This window comes from Triturus cristatus, chromosome 3_2 (genome assembly GCF_964204655.1).
Source record: "Triturus cristatus chromosome 3_2, aTriCri1.1, whole genome shotgun sequence".
NCBI classification, from domain to species: Eukaryota; Metazoa; Chordata; class Amphibia; order Caudata; family Salamandridae; genus Triturus; species Triturus cristatus.
This window is the reverse complement of record NC_140584.1, coordinates 988,514,460-988,533,455: the sequence shown is the minus strand read 5'-3', so window position 1 is coordinate 988,533,455 and position 18,996 is coordinate 988,514,460. Positions and strand designations below refer to the sequence as shown.

General features: G+C 43.5%; 1 protein-coding gene across 3 annotated transcripts in view; it reads left to right on the top strand.

Annotated features, from left to right (window-relative positions):
* The window catches only part of ANKFY1 (ankyrin repeat and FYVE domain containing 1), a 506,490-nt gene that overhangs the window by 306,199 nt on the left and 181,295 nt on the right, over nucleotides 1-18,996 (top strand). For all 3 annotated transcript variants that reach the window (XM_085649582.1, XM_085649583.1, XM_085649584.1), the window contains exons 10-11: nucleotides 11,253-11,452; nucleotides 16,197-16,294. In XM_085649582.1, the coding sequence (XP_085505708.1) occupies nucleotides 11,253-11,452; nucleotides 16,197-16,294 (298 nt within the window). The remainder of the gene's footprint in view (nucleotides 1-11,252; nucleotides 11,453-16,196; nucleotides 16,295-18,996) is intronic.

The following is an 18,996-nucleotide window of genomic DNA, read 5'->3' as shown; positions in this document are numbered from 1 at the left end:
AGGAACTCATGGACAACACAAGCTCCATGTAGTCTTGCAACAAATAGAACGAGGTGGGGCCATGGACCATGTGCCAGGAAGCACCACATTTCTGGAAGTGGCTGGAACACTAGGGGAACACCATTTGATGGGATCTCTGATCACCAGGGCATACGATCACCGTCACCAGGACATACTATCTCCGTCACCGAAACGTGGCGGATAACAAATGACATCCATACCCGGAGGTGGCTCAAGGTCTCTTCTGCGAATTGTGAGATCCTTGGTTTGATCTTTTCGCCACCGTCACAAATTCGTAATGTTAGCACTTTTGCACATTGCCTTTTCAAGCTGTTTCCCCCTCGAGGACATGTTCTGCTTAGTGTGGAACTCGGGATGCCGTTATGCCTTCCCACTTATACCTCTTGTGCCCTAAGTTCTGAGGAAGCTCAGGAACAACCTGGCCCAAGTCTTCCTACTAGCACCAAGTTGGGCAAGGTGGTTGTAGTATTCAGAGTTCCTGGGCTTTAGCATCTGTTCTCCTATCAGACTGCCGCTTCGTGACCCAGGCCTGTGCAATCTTCACCTCCATGCTTGGAGAATAAATTGTGACACCTGTCTGCCTTAAAATCTCCCTCTCAAAGTTGTAACTGTAAATGTTTTTTTTACCATTGGGACAAGTTAGTGCGTTGGTTCGATACTCAGCAGATTGATTACTTCAAGCCACGTTATCCCAGATTATTGTTCTTTGTGTTGTTCTTAGCCCAACAAGGACTTACTTTGGACACAGTTAAAGGACTACCTCTTGACTCTTTCAGCCTCTCTGCGGTTGCTGGATCAACCCTTCATTGTTTAAATGAACCATCATATGTTTCTTGAAGGGTGTGCAACATTTGTTTCCCCCTGTCCCTTTATCATACCTCAGTGGAACTTCAACTTGGTCTTCACTTCCTTAATCAGTCAGTGTTCCTCATCGCTATAACATCGGCGCAGCAGGTCAGTGAGCTGAACCAGAGGTTCCTTTCTCCCAAAAGTAGTGACTCCTTTTCACGTTGGGCAAAACTCAGCTTTAGGTCCCACGTATAGTGTGCAGTATAGAGATCTGCACACTGAACAAAGACAATTTTGTAGCTGGGCTCTATGTCTGTTGGCGTGGACAGCCTAGAAAGCAACTGACATCAAATCAGGTAAGTAGTGCCTATATGTGATTCTGGGGGGGTCACTTCTGGAGTGGAATGGCGTTGGTGCCTACCAGCACCCTCTGGCATTGCTGAAAGAAGTTTCCATATCAAGTCTGATGCCTGGGGAGTATTCAAAAGGTGAGGAGTCTGCGGTTAGTTAGAGTAGCTACTAGAAAGAGCATTACCAAAGGTAAGTAACTTTTCATTTGGCTTTAAAGGTTACCCAACTGTGTTTTGTAACTTGCTTTTTTCCCCTATTATCGGCCTTTGAATGCATAGTGACTTTGCTCTGATCCCAGTAGTGTTTCTGGAGATGGCAACAGCACTGACACTGTGACATGATATAGGACGATCTGCTTTAACCAAGGGCAAGAGTGGCGGTGTATCGCTGCTGCTCCATTAGGAACCAAGAAGCGTGCCTCCCAACACTTACTGCGGAGATTGTTCAGGATGCATGAATAGCTTTTAGGATTCAAAAGAAGATAGGAGACACTGTAGATAATTTTCAAGCACTTGAACCTCTTTTGCTATTCCCTTTTCTTTGCCTTGTGCATGTAACAGACAGACAGAGACCTATATAGATATTTGATGTGTGTTTGCAAATTTCTTTCCCTGTGCTTTACAGGTAATTAATGTAGCTGCAGTGTCTGGTGCCACCTCCATATTCTTAGACTTGTATTCCTGTGTCCCGAGAGCCAAACACCTGGGTGTGATCTGTAATGACAAACCAATGGCATATCTTAAGGAGACCACTACTTTATTGGGAGGCACGCTTTTTCTAGTGTAGTGCATGGATGACTTAATGAAGCCCAGGGTGATTAGGGATGGTTCCTCACGTGAGATTTGTTTAGGATCTGCATATGCTTTGTCTGGGTACTTTGTCCAGTAAACTTCGTTTGCTTCTTTCTTACCTAACAAATCCGTCAATGCAGCTGTTCTGTGGGATAAGATAAAACATTGTCATAGTCCGGTAACATTCCAAAGGATTTCAGTTATTTATTCCTTTAAGGAGGTTTCAATATTTGGATGGCATGTGCCACTGTTTGTTTGGCTTTATGGTTCCATTCCTGACCACATGCTCTGAATGCTGTACTGACTTTCTGGCATGGTTGTACTTCATAGGATTGATGGCAAGTTCTTCTGTTGAATGGCTATAAAATATATGATATATGTGTTCTGGAGGAACCCATTCCTTTGTAAGGTAACCTTACAAATCAGAGGTTATTATCTTTCATCAGTGTCCTTACTATCATTGAAGAAGTTCATTTTGAAAATGTAGAGAGTTTATCCTAATCAGGATAGTAAATATTACACATATGACTTGGAGACAGGTATTGAACCTAGTTATGGCTTTGGCCATTAACTACTGGACCTTTTGGTAACCATTTCCAGAATCTTGTCAGTTTCCTTCCGATAGCTTCTTAATGGGCCCGTGGGAAAGCGTGATTTTTTTTTATGCATAACAGTAATGAGAGCCTTATAGATAGCATGTCCCTCATCTGTTACACATCCTAATAATTCTGAAAAATATTACTGGGGATCAAATTCACAAGATAAACACCAATACAGTTTTACCTAGATTAGTAGCTTACTTGTTACACCAACAAAAAATGCTATATTTCTCTAGCCTAAAATACTAAGAACCTGTTAGACCGCAATACGTCATAGTTCTTTCCTTGTTCCTTGCCCTCCTTCATTTGTTACTTTGAATGCATTTGTGACTGCAGAATAACTACAAGTATAGTCTGTGCATACGCTCATCTACCAGCCTCTCTCTATATGTTAGCGGTGAGAGGTGCAGGAACAGAGAAGACAAATCAAGAACATGGCTTGGCTGTTCTTTAGTTTTCTTCTTGTCAAAAGGCTGATTCTTTCCTTCTCATCGCATGTGGCTCCTTCACATACGAAACGGGACAACCAACTAAAGTTTATTCTTTTCCTTGAGTGTTCTGAGGATGTACTTTAGAATCATTGGAACTTTAAAATTACAACACAACTTGTGATCTTTGTAAAGCTCAATTTATCATATTACACAACAGTACTTAGCTTGATTTGTGTATGTATTTTATTTATTTAACCGCTTAAGCAGAAATGCGGTGGTGATTACCTTTCTGCTTCTTTCCTCATGTATAATTGTCCTTAAGTAGTACATGAGAAATTACTCTCTGTACTGGTTCTGTCTTACTGTTGATCCATGTTATAAATCTGCAGTGAAATACACTTGCCAGTTAAATATGCCTCTACCTACTTCATTAACATTGCAGAAAATCTGTTAATGAAAACTCAGTTGTTTCCCCACTAAGTATGGCTTTGGGTTCGGAAAACTGTTACATATTGTAGTATTGCACACTGCAGATCCATTCAGCATTAGTTATTGGTTTTTACCTGACTCATAGGCCTGAGTCCCTTAGCTCCTATATACATGGCTAGTGCTCCCAGCCTCTGGCACTGACATGATATATACCGCTCTAATGCTGATAGGCTCTAGAACTCTTCCTGTCTGTATTTGTTTAGTTTTCTCTGCACCTCAGCCTTACACAATCAGTAGCACTCTAATGATGCCAGGCCTCTTGGACTTGCACTCTCTGTACCTCTCTAGTGCTCTCATCCTCTCGGCTTCACACTATCTGTACTTCTCTAGTGCTCCCAGCTTTAGGCACTATTATGATCTTTATTTACCTCTAAAGTGCTGGCAGCCTTAAGGACACACCATTCTAGTGCTTGACAATATTTACAAATGGCAGTGATGGAATAATTGGTAGTACATCTATTCCCTTTGTGCATTCAATATGAGCATACAAGTATTCGTGCCCCTCGAGGTTAGGAAGACTGCACCCCACTGCCTAAGGTGCCAAAACACCGAAGCCCAACTGGACCCAGTGAAAACATGAAACACAAATAAACCTCGGCACTCCTATTCAATTTTATATTGATTCATAAAGTAATTTAAGCAAGTCAATTCAAAGTACCAGCAGGACATCAATATCATTCTTGCCGTATCTATTTAATATGAATATATGCCAGAGTCTTAAATTACAAAGTTAAAAAACAGTAACAGTATAATCCGGATCAAACAGCTTGGTGTGACAATCCTCCTTTCAAGCGTTGAACCGGCAGCCGACACGTGTTTCGTTTCATAGAAACTTTTTCAAGGCTTCAATCATTGTTTACATGGGAGAACAAATAGTAATATAAACATGTCCAAGTCTTGTCGTGGGGATTCATTTGTCCCTAAGTATGTTTTAGCTCTCTGTTATAACAGAAGACCACGTCACGTCTATTAATATAAGTCCACTCGTTATTTGCTACTTTTAGTAGTCACATAGTCTTGGGCTATGATATGCCCCTTTTATATTCGAGACTCCCTCGCGGCGCAGTGTGCCACTTCAGTTAAACTAAAAATATTGTAAGTTGATACATTTAATCCCTTGGAATCAGAGTTGGAAACATCTTAACTAGTGATATTGAAGTAGGAAGAGTGAGCTGATGATTATGCATCATACCTTTCCAATATAAAGGTTTAATTATTTTATATGCTTCTTTCTAACATTTTAAGTACTTCTTCACCCTGCATTGTAGTGGCAGTCTCTGCATAAATTTAAGATATGAATAAAAATATGTAATTTTGTTCTCAACTGCACTATCTGATAGAGACTACTGGCCGCAGATTCCTTAAGGTAGAATTATCCCCAGGCGTGAGATTGGATCCGGCAACATTTTTGCCACAGCATCTCTGCGCACAGGGGGCGGTGCCACCCCGCCCTGACGTCCACGGACGTGCCATCGGTGAGGTCACATAGGTCCCACCCCGGTACGCTGACATCAGTTTTCCTTCTTTTTCGCATGCAACGCGGATCCGGAGTGAGTTCCCTTGACCTGTCTTCAGGCCTCTTATAACGCCTTTGCGTTGGGAACAGTGTGCGATGCCTTCGGGTTTCAAGACGTGTGCTTCTTGTGCGCATCAGATGACGACAACGGACCCTCACCCTATTTGTATGTGGTTTTTGGGCGAGCAGCATGATTCTACGGACTGCGAAGCTTGTCAGCATCTCAAGCCGAAGTCCCGGCGGGAGCTCCGGATGAAATTGCTTATGGCCCACTTGTCCAGATCAGTCTCGTCACAACGTCGGAAGGGTCCAGAAGCCGCCGTTTCCGGCTGCGGCATCGTACTTTCCCGAGGCCCCACGGGTGTCGCTCGCCCGCCGGTAAGTCCTGCAGCTTGCCACGGAGGCCCTGTCCTCCTTCTGCAGAGGGTGCAGGTTCCTCTCGGGACGTGCAGCCTCACCCGTCGCTACCCTATCGTCCGTTTCCTGGCATTGAGGCGACAAGGGCCCAAATGAAAGCCTATTCTACAGCTCTGCAGGCTTCTTTGGGCCCCCCTCCTCTTCCTGAGACGTCCGAGGATCCCTCGCCATGCGCGGGGCCTTCTGCGTACTCGCCGGCGGCTTCGCTCCCGGCGCCGACAAGTTCAGCTTCAGGTTTTGGAGGTATGGTGTCGTCGAGGTGCGGCCCTAAGTGGTTACCCTCTTCAACCCATGGCGTCCCTTCCTCGCCGCAAAACCCCGCGGGGTTCCCTGTGGTGTTGCAGGAGGTCGCCGGGACTCACGGCTCGTCCCTGAGTCCCCCTCGGTTCTCTGGGCAGGCAGCTGTCTTACTGGAGGCTGAGCCGACGCCTGTCCGGCGTTGACGGCTTTCCTCCCCGGCCCTGGCGGCGCAGCCGGTGGAGGCCTGGACCCGGGGCGCCTCCCCGAGCCCCTCTCGGTCCTGTACGCAGGCGGCTGCCTCGTCGGAGGTCGAGCCGGCGCCGTTCATTGGCCGCTTCGGCTCCGACCCCGCCCCCTTCTCTGAAGAGGCACGTGGTGGTGGAAGTCGACTTGGAACCCCTGGTGGACACTTCGGCACTGATTGAGGACACACCGGTGCCCGTGGCGGACTCCCCAGCGCCATCCCAACGTCGGATCTTCGACTCTTCTCCAGATGTCCCTTCCTCTCCGGAGGATTGTCGTCTCCTTGTCTCCTCTTCACCGGAGACTGGACGCCGCATCGTTGCATTGTCCCCGGCAGCTTCCAGGGCGGGTTCTACGCCGTCTCCGCGTCCACAGCCCCAGGACCCGCTCTTCCGCACCTTGCAGTTGACTGCCCCGCAGGTTTCTCCGCCTTCCCCGGAGACACCTTAGGCCCCTCACTCGTCCTTGGGTCTTCCATCGTACAGGGGCTGGCCTTTTCTTCCTTCAGCAGGGCACGGGTCGGGCGGCTTAGTTTGCAGCCTTTGCCCACTGAAGAGTTGCTTTCCCCCCCACGACGCCCTAGGGAGGCGAGTGTAGCCTTTGTCCGGGCTATCTCCACAGCCACCGGCATTTTGCAATTGGACAACCCGGTCGCTCCACTCCCAATGGACCACTTGTTGGAGGTTCTCCACCAGGGCTCTGGTGGAGGGGAGCCGCTTCTCCCATTTGAAGCTTCGCTCCATCAGTCTCTCGTCTGGGAGCCTGGGGGCGTCCTGCTACTGGGGATCCGGTGCCTCATCCAATCCAGTCTGCCTTTTTCCCCACCCATCTGCCCAAGGCCCTGTCCTGCAGACTGCTTTTCCTTCCTTGCCTTCGGTGTTGCTCCCTCTGTCACAGGAGACCCGGTGGTTGGACTCCTGGGGGCGTAGCTTTTTCGCTTCCACTAGTGCTGCTCTGCGCGCGCTCAAAACACTTTGTGTGTTGGCCAGGGCTACTTCCGACCTGTGGGATTCCGCGGATTCCCTTCTGTCTCATACCTCCCACGAAGGTGCCCGCGCTGATGTGCGGCACCATGTGTGGGATTGTCGGGAGTTAGCTGCATTTATTCTCCGTTTGGCCTTGGATGTCTCTGATTCTCTCGCCCGCGCTATGGCGAGTTCTCTGGCCCTCCTCCACCATGCTTGGTTGCGGGATTGCGTCTTTCTGGAGAATATTCAGGAGCGTCTTGTTGACCTGCCTTTTGATGGGATTCTGCTGTTTAACACCCACTCGGACTCTGCTATTCAACGACTCCTTGCGGAGCTCCGTCCTCCTTCCCCTCCGTAAGCTTCGGCTTGTCGGTCCTCAGGTGTCTTCTGGGAGGCGTTTATCCCACCTTTCTCTTTGGGGCCTTGTGTTTCGGGTGGCCCGTCTCTGTGCTGTGTATGGCTTGGAATGCCTTCAGGGTCCTTAAGTTAGCCCCTCTGTTCTTTTGGCTGCTGGTTCAGCCCTTCAGCTTTTATGGTGAGTGATTTATGGCTGTTAATGAAGCCGAATAGGTCCTCGGGTTGGCCCATTTGTGTATTTTTTGGCTGATTGGTAAGCCGCTTGTGGTGTTATCCACAGGTCTTTTATGTTCTTGACCTATGCTGCGGGTTTCCCTAAGAGGTGTTCCCCTGTTTTTGGGGACGTATCGTACCCTAGGTGGGGTACGTGTTGGCTATATCTCTGTCCTAAGCTGGGCGGGTGTGGATCTCTCGTCGGGTTCCTCGTGTTTTCCTGGCGTCACTGTATACCGATTGGTGCGGTCTCTCTTTTTCTTCAACCTTAGCGCAGCTTGCGCTGCTCCAGGTTCTGTCCCGCTCAGTATCCAATGGTGTGTCTATCCTTCCTCTACAGGGCTTGCCTGTCTTCCATTTTGCCCCTTGTTCCTGCGGGATATCTGCTTCTGTGCGTTTTGCCTTCCCTCTTCAGCCTCTGGATCGCCTGACCGACTTTTGTCATGCCGTCTACGGCGTCGTGTCTGGGTGTTTCCACCTTGTTATCCGACGTTTCGGCCTGGGCCTCTGCCTTGTGTTCCAGGGGGGCTAGGTTATTCCTGGTGTTCTCATGTATTCTGATTGCCTGCTTTCGGTCTGTACTACATAGGTCTCACTTCCCAGGGGCTGCTTCGATACACCCCCCGCCACCCCCCCCCCCCCCACCTCCCCCGACGCCTGCTTCTTGGGGGGTTCTTCTCCTCTTTATCATCTGGCCGGTCCCACTTCTCTTCGTGGGCCGGGTGGTGCGACTGGGACGGTCATTCTCTAGGGCTTGTTCTGGGGTACCCTTGCCTCTGTCTTTGTCTTGCGCTTTGCTTGTTCTGGGCACGCTACTTCATAGTATTTACCAGCTGTTTGCTGCGCACGCCTGGTAGTTATGGTCCACCTCCGGGGGCCTCGGCATGTAACCGTGTGCTCCTGTCCCTTGCTTTGCTGGAGCTTTGCGCATCTGTGTCTTCCTTCTCATGTCTGCGCTTGTCGGCTGTGGGACCGTTCCTGCCTTGTTCCCTGCCTCGGGGCTGACTCCCGTTCAGCTGTTCCCTTCGCTGTCTGTGTTCTCCTGGGGCGTTCCTCCTCTTCTCCTTGGATTTGCGGGTGGTTCTTTTCTTCCTTTGGTACACGCTTGGTGAGGTCTGTCCCTCCGGGTTTTCTGGCGGACGCCCTTTGCTCCTCGGGTAGGCTTGTGGTATCTTGGCCTTCCCTTCTCCTTGTTCTTGCTTACTTCTGCTTGGAAGGGGCTGGGCCGTCCTTCCTGTCCCCATGACACATCCCCCGTTGGGGCCCTGTGTTCTTCCAAGCTGGTGAGGTTCTCTCGCAGCCCTCCTCCCCTCTGGGTATGGCTGGGGTATCTATTCTACATTAAGGAATCTGCGGCTAGTAGTCTCTATCAGATGTACAAGTTACCTACCTTCGGTAACGATGTATCTGGTAGAAACGATTCTAGCCGCAGATTCCTTCACGGCCCACCCTTCCTCCCTGTACTGCGAGGCCCTTCAGCTTGGTCTTCTGCACTCGCCTCCCTTCGGGTGGCATTTGTCTTCTGCGGGTGCTCTCTTTCTCTTCCTCCCTGGCGGGATGCTTCGTTCTGTTTATTTGTTCCACTCCTTCTTTTCTGGTAATTGGACGGTAGGTTCATGTGTACTTTTGCATCTCTGCACCCTGGTTCTTCCAATGTGGGGCCTACTCATATTCCTCTCCCTTTTTTCATTGCTTGGGGTTTTGGACTCCTCTGCAATCCTCTGGGTTGGGGTCTCTTGGCTGTGTCTCAGCCCTTAGCTTTTTACAGGGATACGACACTCCTTGATAGTGTTGTCTTGGGGTGATTGTCGTTATTCATCTGTACTGGACTTGTTGCCCTTCACTGTCATAGATTGTGGTTGCAGACTTTCTGACATCTGCCACAACATTTTTCACATGTTTTTTCTGCTTCCAGGGAGGATATCACCTTCGCTTTGCAGGGTTGTTTCTCATAGCGGTGCTCTGCTCTTTCCTTTCCATGACTTTCAGTTACGCAGTGCTTGGCACTGTCCCTAATGGTGCTGTTCCTCACCATTCGCTTCTTCCCTTTCTGTTTCACTGATTTGGTCGCACACTGTTCCCATACTCTCACAGTTTTGTTTGTGATGGCTCCGCGTTGTGGCGCGGAAAAGTTCTCAGAAGAAAACCGACATCAGCGCCCCGGCGCGCAGAGATGCTGTGGCAAAATAAATTACGGATCCAGTCTTACGCCTGGGGATATTTCTACGTTAAGGAATCTGCGGCTAAAATCGTCTCTACCAGATACATCGTTACCGAAGGTAGGTAACTTTTACTTTACAGCAGCTCTCTCTTGGGCTTTTCTAATTATCTATAGTTAAATAAAGAGAAAGATTACCACAAGTAACTGTAAAGAGTGTTTATTATCTCACTCCAAATAAAGTAGGACATTTGGCGTATGAACTACCAAACAAAACTACACAGTTAAGTTGGTGGGGGCAGGAAATGAAGTAATGCATCATCATGCTGGTGTCTTGAAGCACTTTGTGAACTATTAGCAATGAAAAGGACACTAGACTCCTGTGTAACCTATGTAGAATCACCTTGAGTGTAGTGGACTTTTCAGACATTTGGGCCAATCATGCACTGCTTAATAAATGTAACTCGGTCCTGCTGGTGGCTTAAAAGCATGAGAGACTGCTGAAAATAGCATTAAGTAAAAATATTCTATACTAAACATAAATTATGAAAGGATACATGCCATCCTGTTCCATTTGCAATATTCAGCAGGTATAGATTGGATTTGCTACCTTTGGACGTAACTGTAGTGCAAAGTGATATCAGACCATGACTCAATTTCAGTTTTTTTCCCCTTATCCTTTATATAGGTATTGGTAGAGTAAATGGTTATAGTCTGCTCTTTTTAAACACATTAGGAGAGGCCTTAGAAACATTACTCTTCTGCAGAAGTGTCATTTTTCTTTTTCTTTCTTTTTTCTTTTTTTATTTTTATAAAGAGTTTTATATAGCGCGAACTAGACCGGAGGACATTAGGTATCAGAGCGCTTTACATGAGCACCAGTTTCGTTACAGACTGACACATTCATTTTTGTTAGGCACGAGGAGATTAAGTGATTTGCCCGGAATCACAGGATGTTGAGCGTTGTTGCTGAGACTCGAACCAGGTTCCCCAGCTTCGAGGCCGACCGCTCTGCTCTAGCTGTCAGGCTACATCCTCTCCCCAATTCATTATACAGCTAACTCTTGCCCTTGAACAGTGTATTTGACTGGTTTTGTGTAGATGCTGAAGACTATTCAGCATTTAAAGAAGCAACAGGGTAGTGCCAGATCCTCGCTCCGAGGCATAGTTATGGTACTACCCTACCTTTGGCAGTTCAAATGTAAGGCATATCAGAGGATAAAAGAAAATCTGGAGACGCTGTAGACTACCATGCCTATTTACACTGATAATCAGCTTTTTCCTTTTTGTTATACTCTAGATTTGTGTTATTTTAAACCTTTCCTTTACAAAACATTATCACATACTACCTACTGCATCTCAAGCTTGCAATTAATGTAGCCCTAAGAACGAGACCTACAGATTATTTGTAGTTGAGCTAGGAAAATTAGCATAAGTCCTAAAGGAGTACAAGCAGTTTTATGATGAGAATAAGATTATATGATCAAATGTAATATTATGCATTACATTGTGTGATGGGACATAGACTTGAAATAAAATTGAGTATGACCCCTTGTACTTTGATCCCTGTTTCTTTGATCCCTAGCAGGGAGTGTTGCTGGTGTTTGAACAACAAAAATATATACAGCCTGCATATATGATTTACCAATTCATAATTAATTTGTGTTAGACTAGATTTAGAACTGAAGGATCATGAAGGAAGCACTGCTCTGTGGCTTGCAGTTCAGTATATCACAGTATCTTCTGACCAGTCTGTGAACCCCTTTGACGATGTCCCTGTAGTGAATGGAACCTCATTTGATGAGAATAGCTTTGCAGCAAGACTTATCAAACGGGGCAGCAACACAGATGCACCTGACACAGTAACAGGTAAACTTGAGGTTTGTATTCATGTTAAGGCACATGATTTGCATGTTGTGATTACAGCGTAAATGGAACACTTATGTTAATTTGCTTTTTCCAAGGTACAAATGCAAAATAACCACTTTCTATAGTTCTCTATAATCAGCTGGTTCTCATGATGTCTTACTTAATTAAAATAATGTTGAGTCTTCCTTCTGCAATACCCGCACAGCGACTACCATCTAGAGTAAGTCGGGCAGACTGAACCCATTGATAGTCTAGGTATTGTCATCCAGAGTTGTAGTTCTTGGTTTTCAGACTACTCACCATTGACCTTTTCTACTGCATCTCACTGATTAGCCTTGCTGACTGGACCTCATCTAGAAGACTGCTCATGGTTTGGTACAAACTATGCGACTGGTGCTTGGAAGGCTGCATCAATAGTCCATGTAGTGTTGCTGGTAATAGCACACTGAACTTGAACATCCTGTGTAATAAGATACTATTTTATTTTCACTTTGTCAAGGTGGGATTCTGATGTGAGTCCTGAGTTACCAAGAAATTTCAGGCTTGTACTTAAATGGCTTGCAAGCTCAAATGGACTAGTACAGTGCTTAAGAAGGTTAAACTCTATTGCATTAGTAGATATACTGCATTTATTTAGTTATTCCTTCATATTAAATTTTAATTTTGTAATGAAACAAACTTCTCCTTCAAGAAATCTTCTTTGACAGTCACAAATATCTGAAAATCTCTACTTAGGTATGGGTTCTCGGGGCACATTTTCATATATATAAATAATTTCATGAGTGCATGCCCACTGAGCAAATTCATAGTTTAACACTGTGAAATGCTTTTAGCTGAAAACTACCTTTAATTTTGTTTCAAGAATAGAAAAGCGAGCTTGACAATTTCTCAAGTTAACATTCACCTTTTCAGGGGACAATTGAAGTAGGGAATCTAGGAGCTTCATTGTCTCAGAATGTATAGCAGCATTAGGTAAGTAGTTAATTTTAGTGTTTGGAGCAATGATTCTTAGACGCATATCTTCCTTTTTTAGCCTTTTTTTCTGTTGTTGGACCTTTTAGACCTTTTAGAAGCAAATGTATTGGCTTTGTGCTATGTCATTGGATAGTGGTTGTGTTTCACTTTTTTCGGTTGTAGGTACTTTTATTTTTCTATTATGTTACTCAACTGTTCTTTTAGTCACTGTCTGCTTTTTTAGAGGAGTATTCTTCCAGTGGTGCTACAAAGTCTTGGACAAATGAACTAACAGATTGTGTAGTTTGTCAGGCATTCTCAAACACAAATACCACAAGAATTGTGACATATGTCAAAAGATGCCTCAAAGGAGGGAGAAGAAAAGCAGGCAAAGTATAACAGAGTTTTACTCTTTCTTCTTGGAAAAGAGACTTGCACTTCAGTGTCTGTCTCAGCCAAAGTGTGATAGGAGGTGAGACTGACACCTCTGGACTTCTCAGGGCACACTCATGGGCCCCCTCAGAAAAACTGCACCATCCCTACTTTTCCTGTTTGAGTCCAAACACCTTTCTAGCAACCTCTTTAAAGTTGAGCCACTTACCATTGTTATGGTTTTCTTTGATATCGAGGGCTGTGAGATTGGTAGGTCTCAACGTTGTTCAGTGTTAAGGTAAGCCTCATCATCAAGGCTACAGATTTTGGGGAGTGTGAAATCAAAAAAAGGAAAAACAAATATGAGTCCTTCATCTAGGCATAGAGGATTTCCCAGGAGGTCTCAAATGTCCAGCGTCTACCCCTTCAGGAGGAGCAGCATCCTCCTCTTGCACCTAAGCTACTGTTGTGACAATCTGCAACAACTCCTCAACCATGTCCTGAAAAGAGGCTCTATAGGGAACCAAGCCACTTGTTTTTTAAAGTACTGCTTCTTGCCAGACATTTGCCATTTCTAGGTGCTCTCAATAACCAGTGTTGTTATTATTGCCCAATTAAATGGTACTTAAGTTACCAACCTAAGATGTGTGAAGGGCAGATACTGCCTTATCGGATTTTTAGGCTTGTGACCGTCAATCCACTGGAGTTGCCGGCCCCAAGCATTATGTTAGTGGGCCATCTTGCCAGCTATGAGGCAAAATGGCCCAGGTATAGAGGAGACATATCAGGCTAGTTATGATAGATAAAGTGTCAAACTATGGCACTATTTTGGAGTGTAGAACATATTTTCTTCAATCACCTGAGCCCTCCATGGATTTCTCTGGTGGTCGAAATCATTTATGTGGTAACAAATAGTGCAGTGTTGAAGCCTGACTGAATTTCTGTTCTGTGCACTGACATCTGTCAAACCAATGAGATGGGGACTCGAAAAGAAAGTCTGAATTTCGTATTTCTGTGAAAGAATACATCTGGAGATTCTGTGATCATCTTTGCTGTGCATTAGAGATTCAGTTGATCTTTCCCTAGGTGAGGAGAGCTGGCATTTGAATTCGCTGGGTAAGAAATGGCTGACTGTGGAAGTATCTGTTGAAGCAGCAATTTTTCAGCCCTCATCCATAATAAATGAACTAATTAGGACTTGGTGTAACCTCTTTGCAGACTTATTGCATATAGTTCAAAGAGAACATTGTAGAGAAAAAGAGGAAATGTTCACTATAGATAATTTCCTCAGTTCTGCAAAATGCTAGGCTGACTCTCACTTCATGTCTGTGGGTACAGCACAGCTTTGAGGCATTTCTAAAGGTGGAAAGTCACATTGTAGTCCTGATCACCAACATAAAATTCTGAATTTGTCTTTCTAGAACTTTTATGGTGTGTGCTTGGTTATGAGGCTGTCCTCAAGATTGAGACTCACTTATGAGTCTTGATCATCGACATAAAATTCAGAATTTCACTTGCTGTGCAGTTCCTTCAAATGAGTACATCCTGGAAGACGAAGATGGAAGCTTAAAGTGTATAATTAGTAGACGTGGTGAAGAAAAAAATTGTTTCTCAGAGTCCTGGATAAGAGTATCTAGGATTGCAGAATACTAGTGCTAGATATTCTAAAAAAATAAGTGCAAACTTCAGACATTGGAACCTTAGCACAATATCCAATTTAGAACATCAAAATATTTCTACTGAACTAACTGGTTCAGGAAGTTCACAGTTTAATTCAGAAAATGGTGGTAGGAAAGGTGCGACACCCACCTGTTAAACAAGTAGAGATGCTCAGTGATGGAAATTCAAGTTGCTTCTCTTCCCACAAATACCTTTAATTGGGTTTAGGGATATATACTTAGAGTGCAATTATTATTAAACACTAATGCTTTTGGACTTCAGGAAGATACCCTCCTAGATATGGTCCCTGTGTTGGAGTGAACTCTGGACATTTACAATAAACAATCTCTAACAGTCTCTTCTGTGATCTGACCTCTTCAACAAAAAGATTGCTGCATTTCTTAAATATTAATAGGGCCTTAAAATATTTTTCGACAAGACTAACGAAAGAAGCAAGACTGAAAGGTATTTGCAGATTACGTTGATCTTCTCTTGTTCTCTTGTTTTACTATCTTCAAAGCAGTTACCAGCCATAAATAGGACATTCTGCAAGTTCTAGTTATGAAAAGGCTACCTGTAAAGCACAAAAGGCCCATTCCACAAACATACTGTGGCTCTCACAATCCATTAACTGAGTTGCCGCTTGGAGATCAGGTAACACCTTTACCACACATTATTACAGTGTCTCTGAACACCATAACGAACACTTTGATAGGTCAACCCTTGCTACCTAACTTGTTTGCCTGATGTATCACTGTTTGGTTTGAGTTGAGGATGGAACTTTCTTAATAATTCTAGTGTTGATGAATATCATTGGAGATCCTACTATGAAAATGAGAAAGCTTCTTACTTGTAATATTGTTTCTCCATCATGGATAACTAAGTTGAATTAATAAACAAACCATATTAGAACAGAAGCATAGAGTTAATTAGATCATTATTGATATCCTTCCAACAAAACAAACTGCCTAATCAACATTATCCTGTAGCAGTCGAGGTTTAGCTCCCGTAAAGGAGCAGCATTAAAATTTTCAAATGAAAAGGGAATGCATTTGGGCACCTTTTCCTACATTCTGTTCTGTTTTAAATGTAATATTAACATGAGTTTTTCAGTCAAATGTATTTTACAGTGCTAAACTTTATTTTATAATTGGCTGTATTTAAAAATAGTCCTTTTTATCAGCATGTATTAAAAAATGTTGTCTTGCAAATATGCTCTAGGTTCCTGCACACAGGTGAAGAATGCTGTAAGGTTTCTTAAATCAACAAAAACTAGATTCATAAGCGACTTTTCCTTGTTTTATCCAGACAAAAATCTGGGGTAGCGCCAAGGTGTTGAAACTAGGATGCCAGCAGGTCTGATTTCTAGCTGTGAAGTTGTAGTCCTAATCTTCATTGATATTTTGTGTGCAAGGCTGTTATAAAATGATATTTTACAAAAACAGTTGGACAGAGAAAATGTTGCGGTGGCTGAGGTGCCAGACTACTTCCTAAATATCAACATCATAAATTAGAAAATATTGCTGGAATGGAGCACTGGTCTTCAAATTTTTTAAACATCTGTAATCGGAGAGCCACTATGTACATGAAACTATTTAAATATTTAACAATTTTGAGCTGTTTCATCTTAAAATGCTCTTTTGAAGTTTTAGTTTATATGGCATGTAGTATTCGTGATTAACATGATATTTATAGAATGTACAGAGCATGCATACTTTGTTCTTGCATAGTGATGTGTGTTATCACATTTTCTCCATAGGAAATTGTCTTCTTCAGAGGGCTGCCGGTGCAGGAAATGAGGCAGCTTCACTCTTCCTGGCAACCCATGGAGCAAAGGTCAATCACAAAAACAAATGGGTAAGGAAAAAAGGATGTATATATATTTTTTCAGGCTTTAAACTGTGAACAACAAAATAGCGTTTTTCATAAATTTTCTCCAGATTTATAGCACTTTAAGCAAAAGTGATGTGTTGCTTTGTATGCAGTTTAGTACTCAATCCTATATTCTGGCAAGGCGGAACGTTATGTAATTATATTGTCCAATTTGAGCAGCTATCACAAAACTTGTCAACAAGCCAGATTGTTTTGACATTTCCTAAAGTTTCTTTTAATACGCCTTTCTGTCCTCCTAGACCCGGTGTGAGGGCCAGCTAAATTACACATCTCACTAACAGATCCAGTGCATTTTTTTAAATCAGGGCAGATAGTGTGTTTTATTTTATTTCAAAATGTTATAGTGCGCTGGCAAGTTGTCTTCTCACGTGTTAATCTTGGGTGCAAAAAATGATGATGGGAATACTGTCAGAAAATGTGATCTGGGAGCAGGACAGGCAATAAAATGCTATGATTTCTTCGGACTGTAGGTTACATTGTGTTTGAATGTCATGATTGCTGGGGCACAGACCCTTATATTGTATGTGACAAGGTGGTCCAAAGCGCAACTCAGTTGCTGGTAAATAGTGGCTTAAAGAGGAATATTTTCTGGTCTTTTCTTTTTTTTTGTTTCCTTCTTGTATCGGCATTGAAATTGAATGTTGGAAACTGGAAATGCATAGTTATATTTTCAAATCGTAAGTAGTCTCAATGAGATTCCGCTTTAATCATTTGGCTGGCTCAGTTGGGTCCCTTAGGTTAAACATCGGCAATCTATTTATCTGAAATGGAATGATATGCGGCTGGCGTTCCAAAATAAGCTCAATTATTCAGGATGAAAAAATAAATGAAATCGGAATAGCCATCATAAGCATAGACATTAAATAGTATAGCATAAAAAAGTAACTTGGTGCTATTTACTTGAGAGAAAGGAAATAAAAATAGGATCCCTGAACAGGACCCAGAAGACCGAATCGATAGGGCAAAAAATATGAGTTAGTAACATCTACAGCATTATAGCCCCCAGGTATTCTTGTTTACACAAATAACATGTTTATGGCTGCAATCTTCACATTCATGCATGCATACCAATATTCCAATCCTGATTTTCTTTGTGAAAGAGGTCTAGATTTTAGGAGTAAGAAGAGAAAACTATTTAAAGTGGGACTGGGTGCAAAGAGAAGAAGGGAAGACCAAATGACTTTGAGAAGCAAAGCAATAGAGCAGGAAAGAGAATAGAACTGAACGAGACATGAAAAACAGGAAGCCAAACCAAATTTATCTTTCAATGATGTATGAAACACGTGTTTTTACTGTGTCAATCCCAGCCATCTTTTAATTGTAACTTGTTTATAATATCCATTTGTATGTTGTCTCTCTATCCAGCATGCAACAACGACTTGTATGGCTGTCTCTTTCATGGTTTTCGACAGAAATAAAGAGAGTTGATGATGATACACGAGAACCAGAAGTAGAGGTTGGACATAATTGAAGCCAATTTGGAGTAAAAGGTGGAAAGAGGCCGGTAGTAGATTGACAGGAAGGAGGCAAATAGCATTGTTCATAGAAGTGCAAACCAGTAGTCAAAGCAAGTAATAACAGTGAGAAACAGTCGAGTTTTGCTAGATGAAGAAAAGAGTAAAATCAAAGAGGATACAGATTTTAGGCTGAAAAGGAAATTGTGAGACAGAAGAGAGGAATCAAGATGGAGTAAGATGGGAAAGTGATTGTGGGGAAGCTGCAAGAAAATAGAGAATTTAAGTTTTGCGAAGTTTTATGTGCAGAGCGAGCATGGGAAGACGTATCAGCTTTCAGCTTTAATAGCTGAAAGATAGGAAGAGCTGTTCTGAAGTGTGGGGTGAAGTAGTTCAATAATTTAGTGATCAGCATAAGGTTAAAGAAGGCAATGGTATCAAAGTTGGAATGGCATAGCAAAGAATTGTCAAGTTTTGGAGATATACTTAGCCTGGTCCCTGGAAAGCTATGGTGTGTTACACATCAATTTGAATATAATCTGTAGTTTTTCTAAAGTCTGGTGGAATTCTTTCAATACCAAAGTGATGTTGTCCTGGAGCTCTGTCATATACTGGATTGCAGTAATGCATCAACTTTGTCATAAGTCAGTACTGAGCCTCATGCCGAGGAGTGGGTGGATGCCGCTTTGCATCATGAGTTGGAAGTTGGTATTTATTGATACTGCTGTCATGTTATGAGATGGATGGTTCTAGATATATTCAGTCCGGAGTTTGGCCTGTTCTGTTAGAGGGGAAGATATTAGACTGTTTGTGCTTAGAGATTGCCCAGACTTCTGATGAGGGTCTGTGGAATAATCACCCAGAGATTTGAGTCCCTAACCATCCGGATCTTCTGCAATATGTCAAGGGCAATTACTGTAATATCAGCGATTTTCTTTTTTTTGCGATTGGCAGCACTGTATCTTCTTTTGTGAAGCAGCATGCTTGAATAAGGAGTTGCTTGAACCGAAGATTTACATGCAGGATATAAAAAGATACGATAGACTAATAATACACATGCACATCTTCTATTTGTTCTGTTATATCTGGAAATTTTCTTTACTGTGGTGGGAGTAACCGTTGAACAGGGTGCTTCTTTTAACCAACCGTTGTATCCCAGTCACCCAGAGAGTTTTACAACTCTCCTCCTAATGTATATTATGGGTTTTAAAA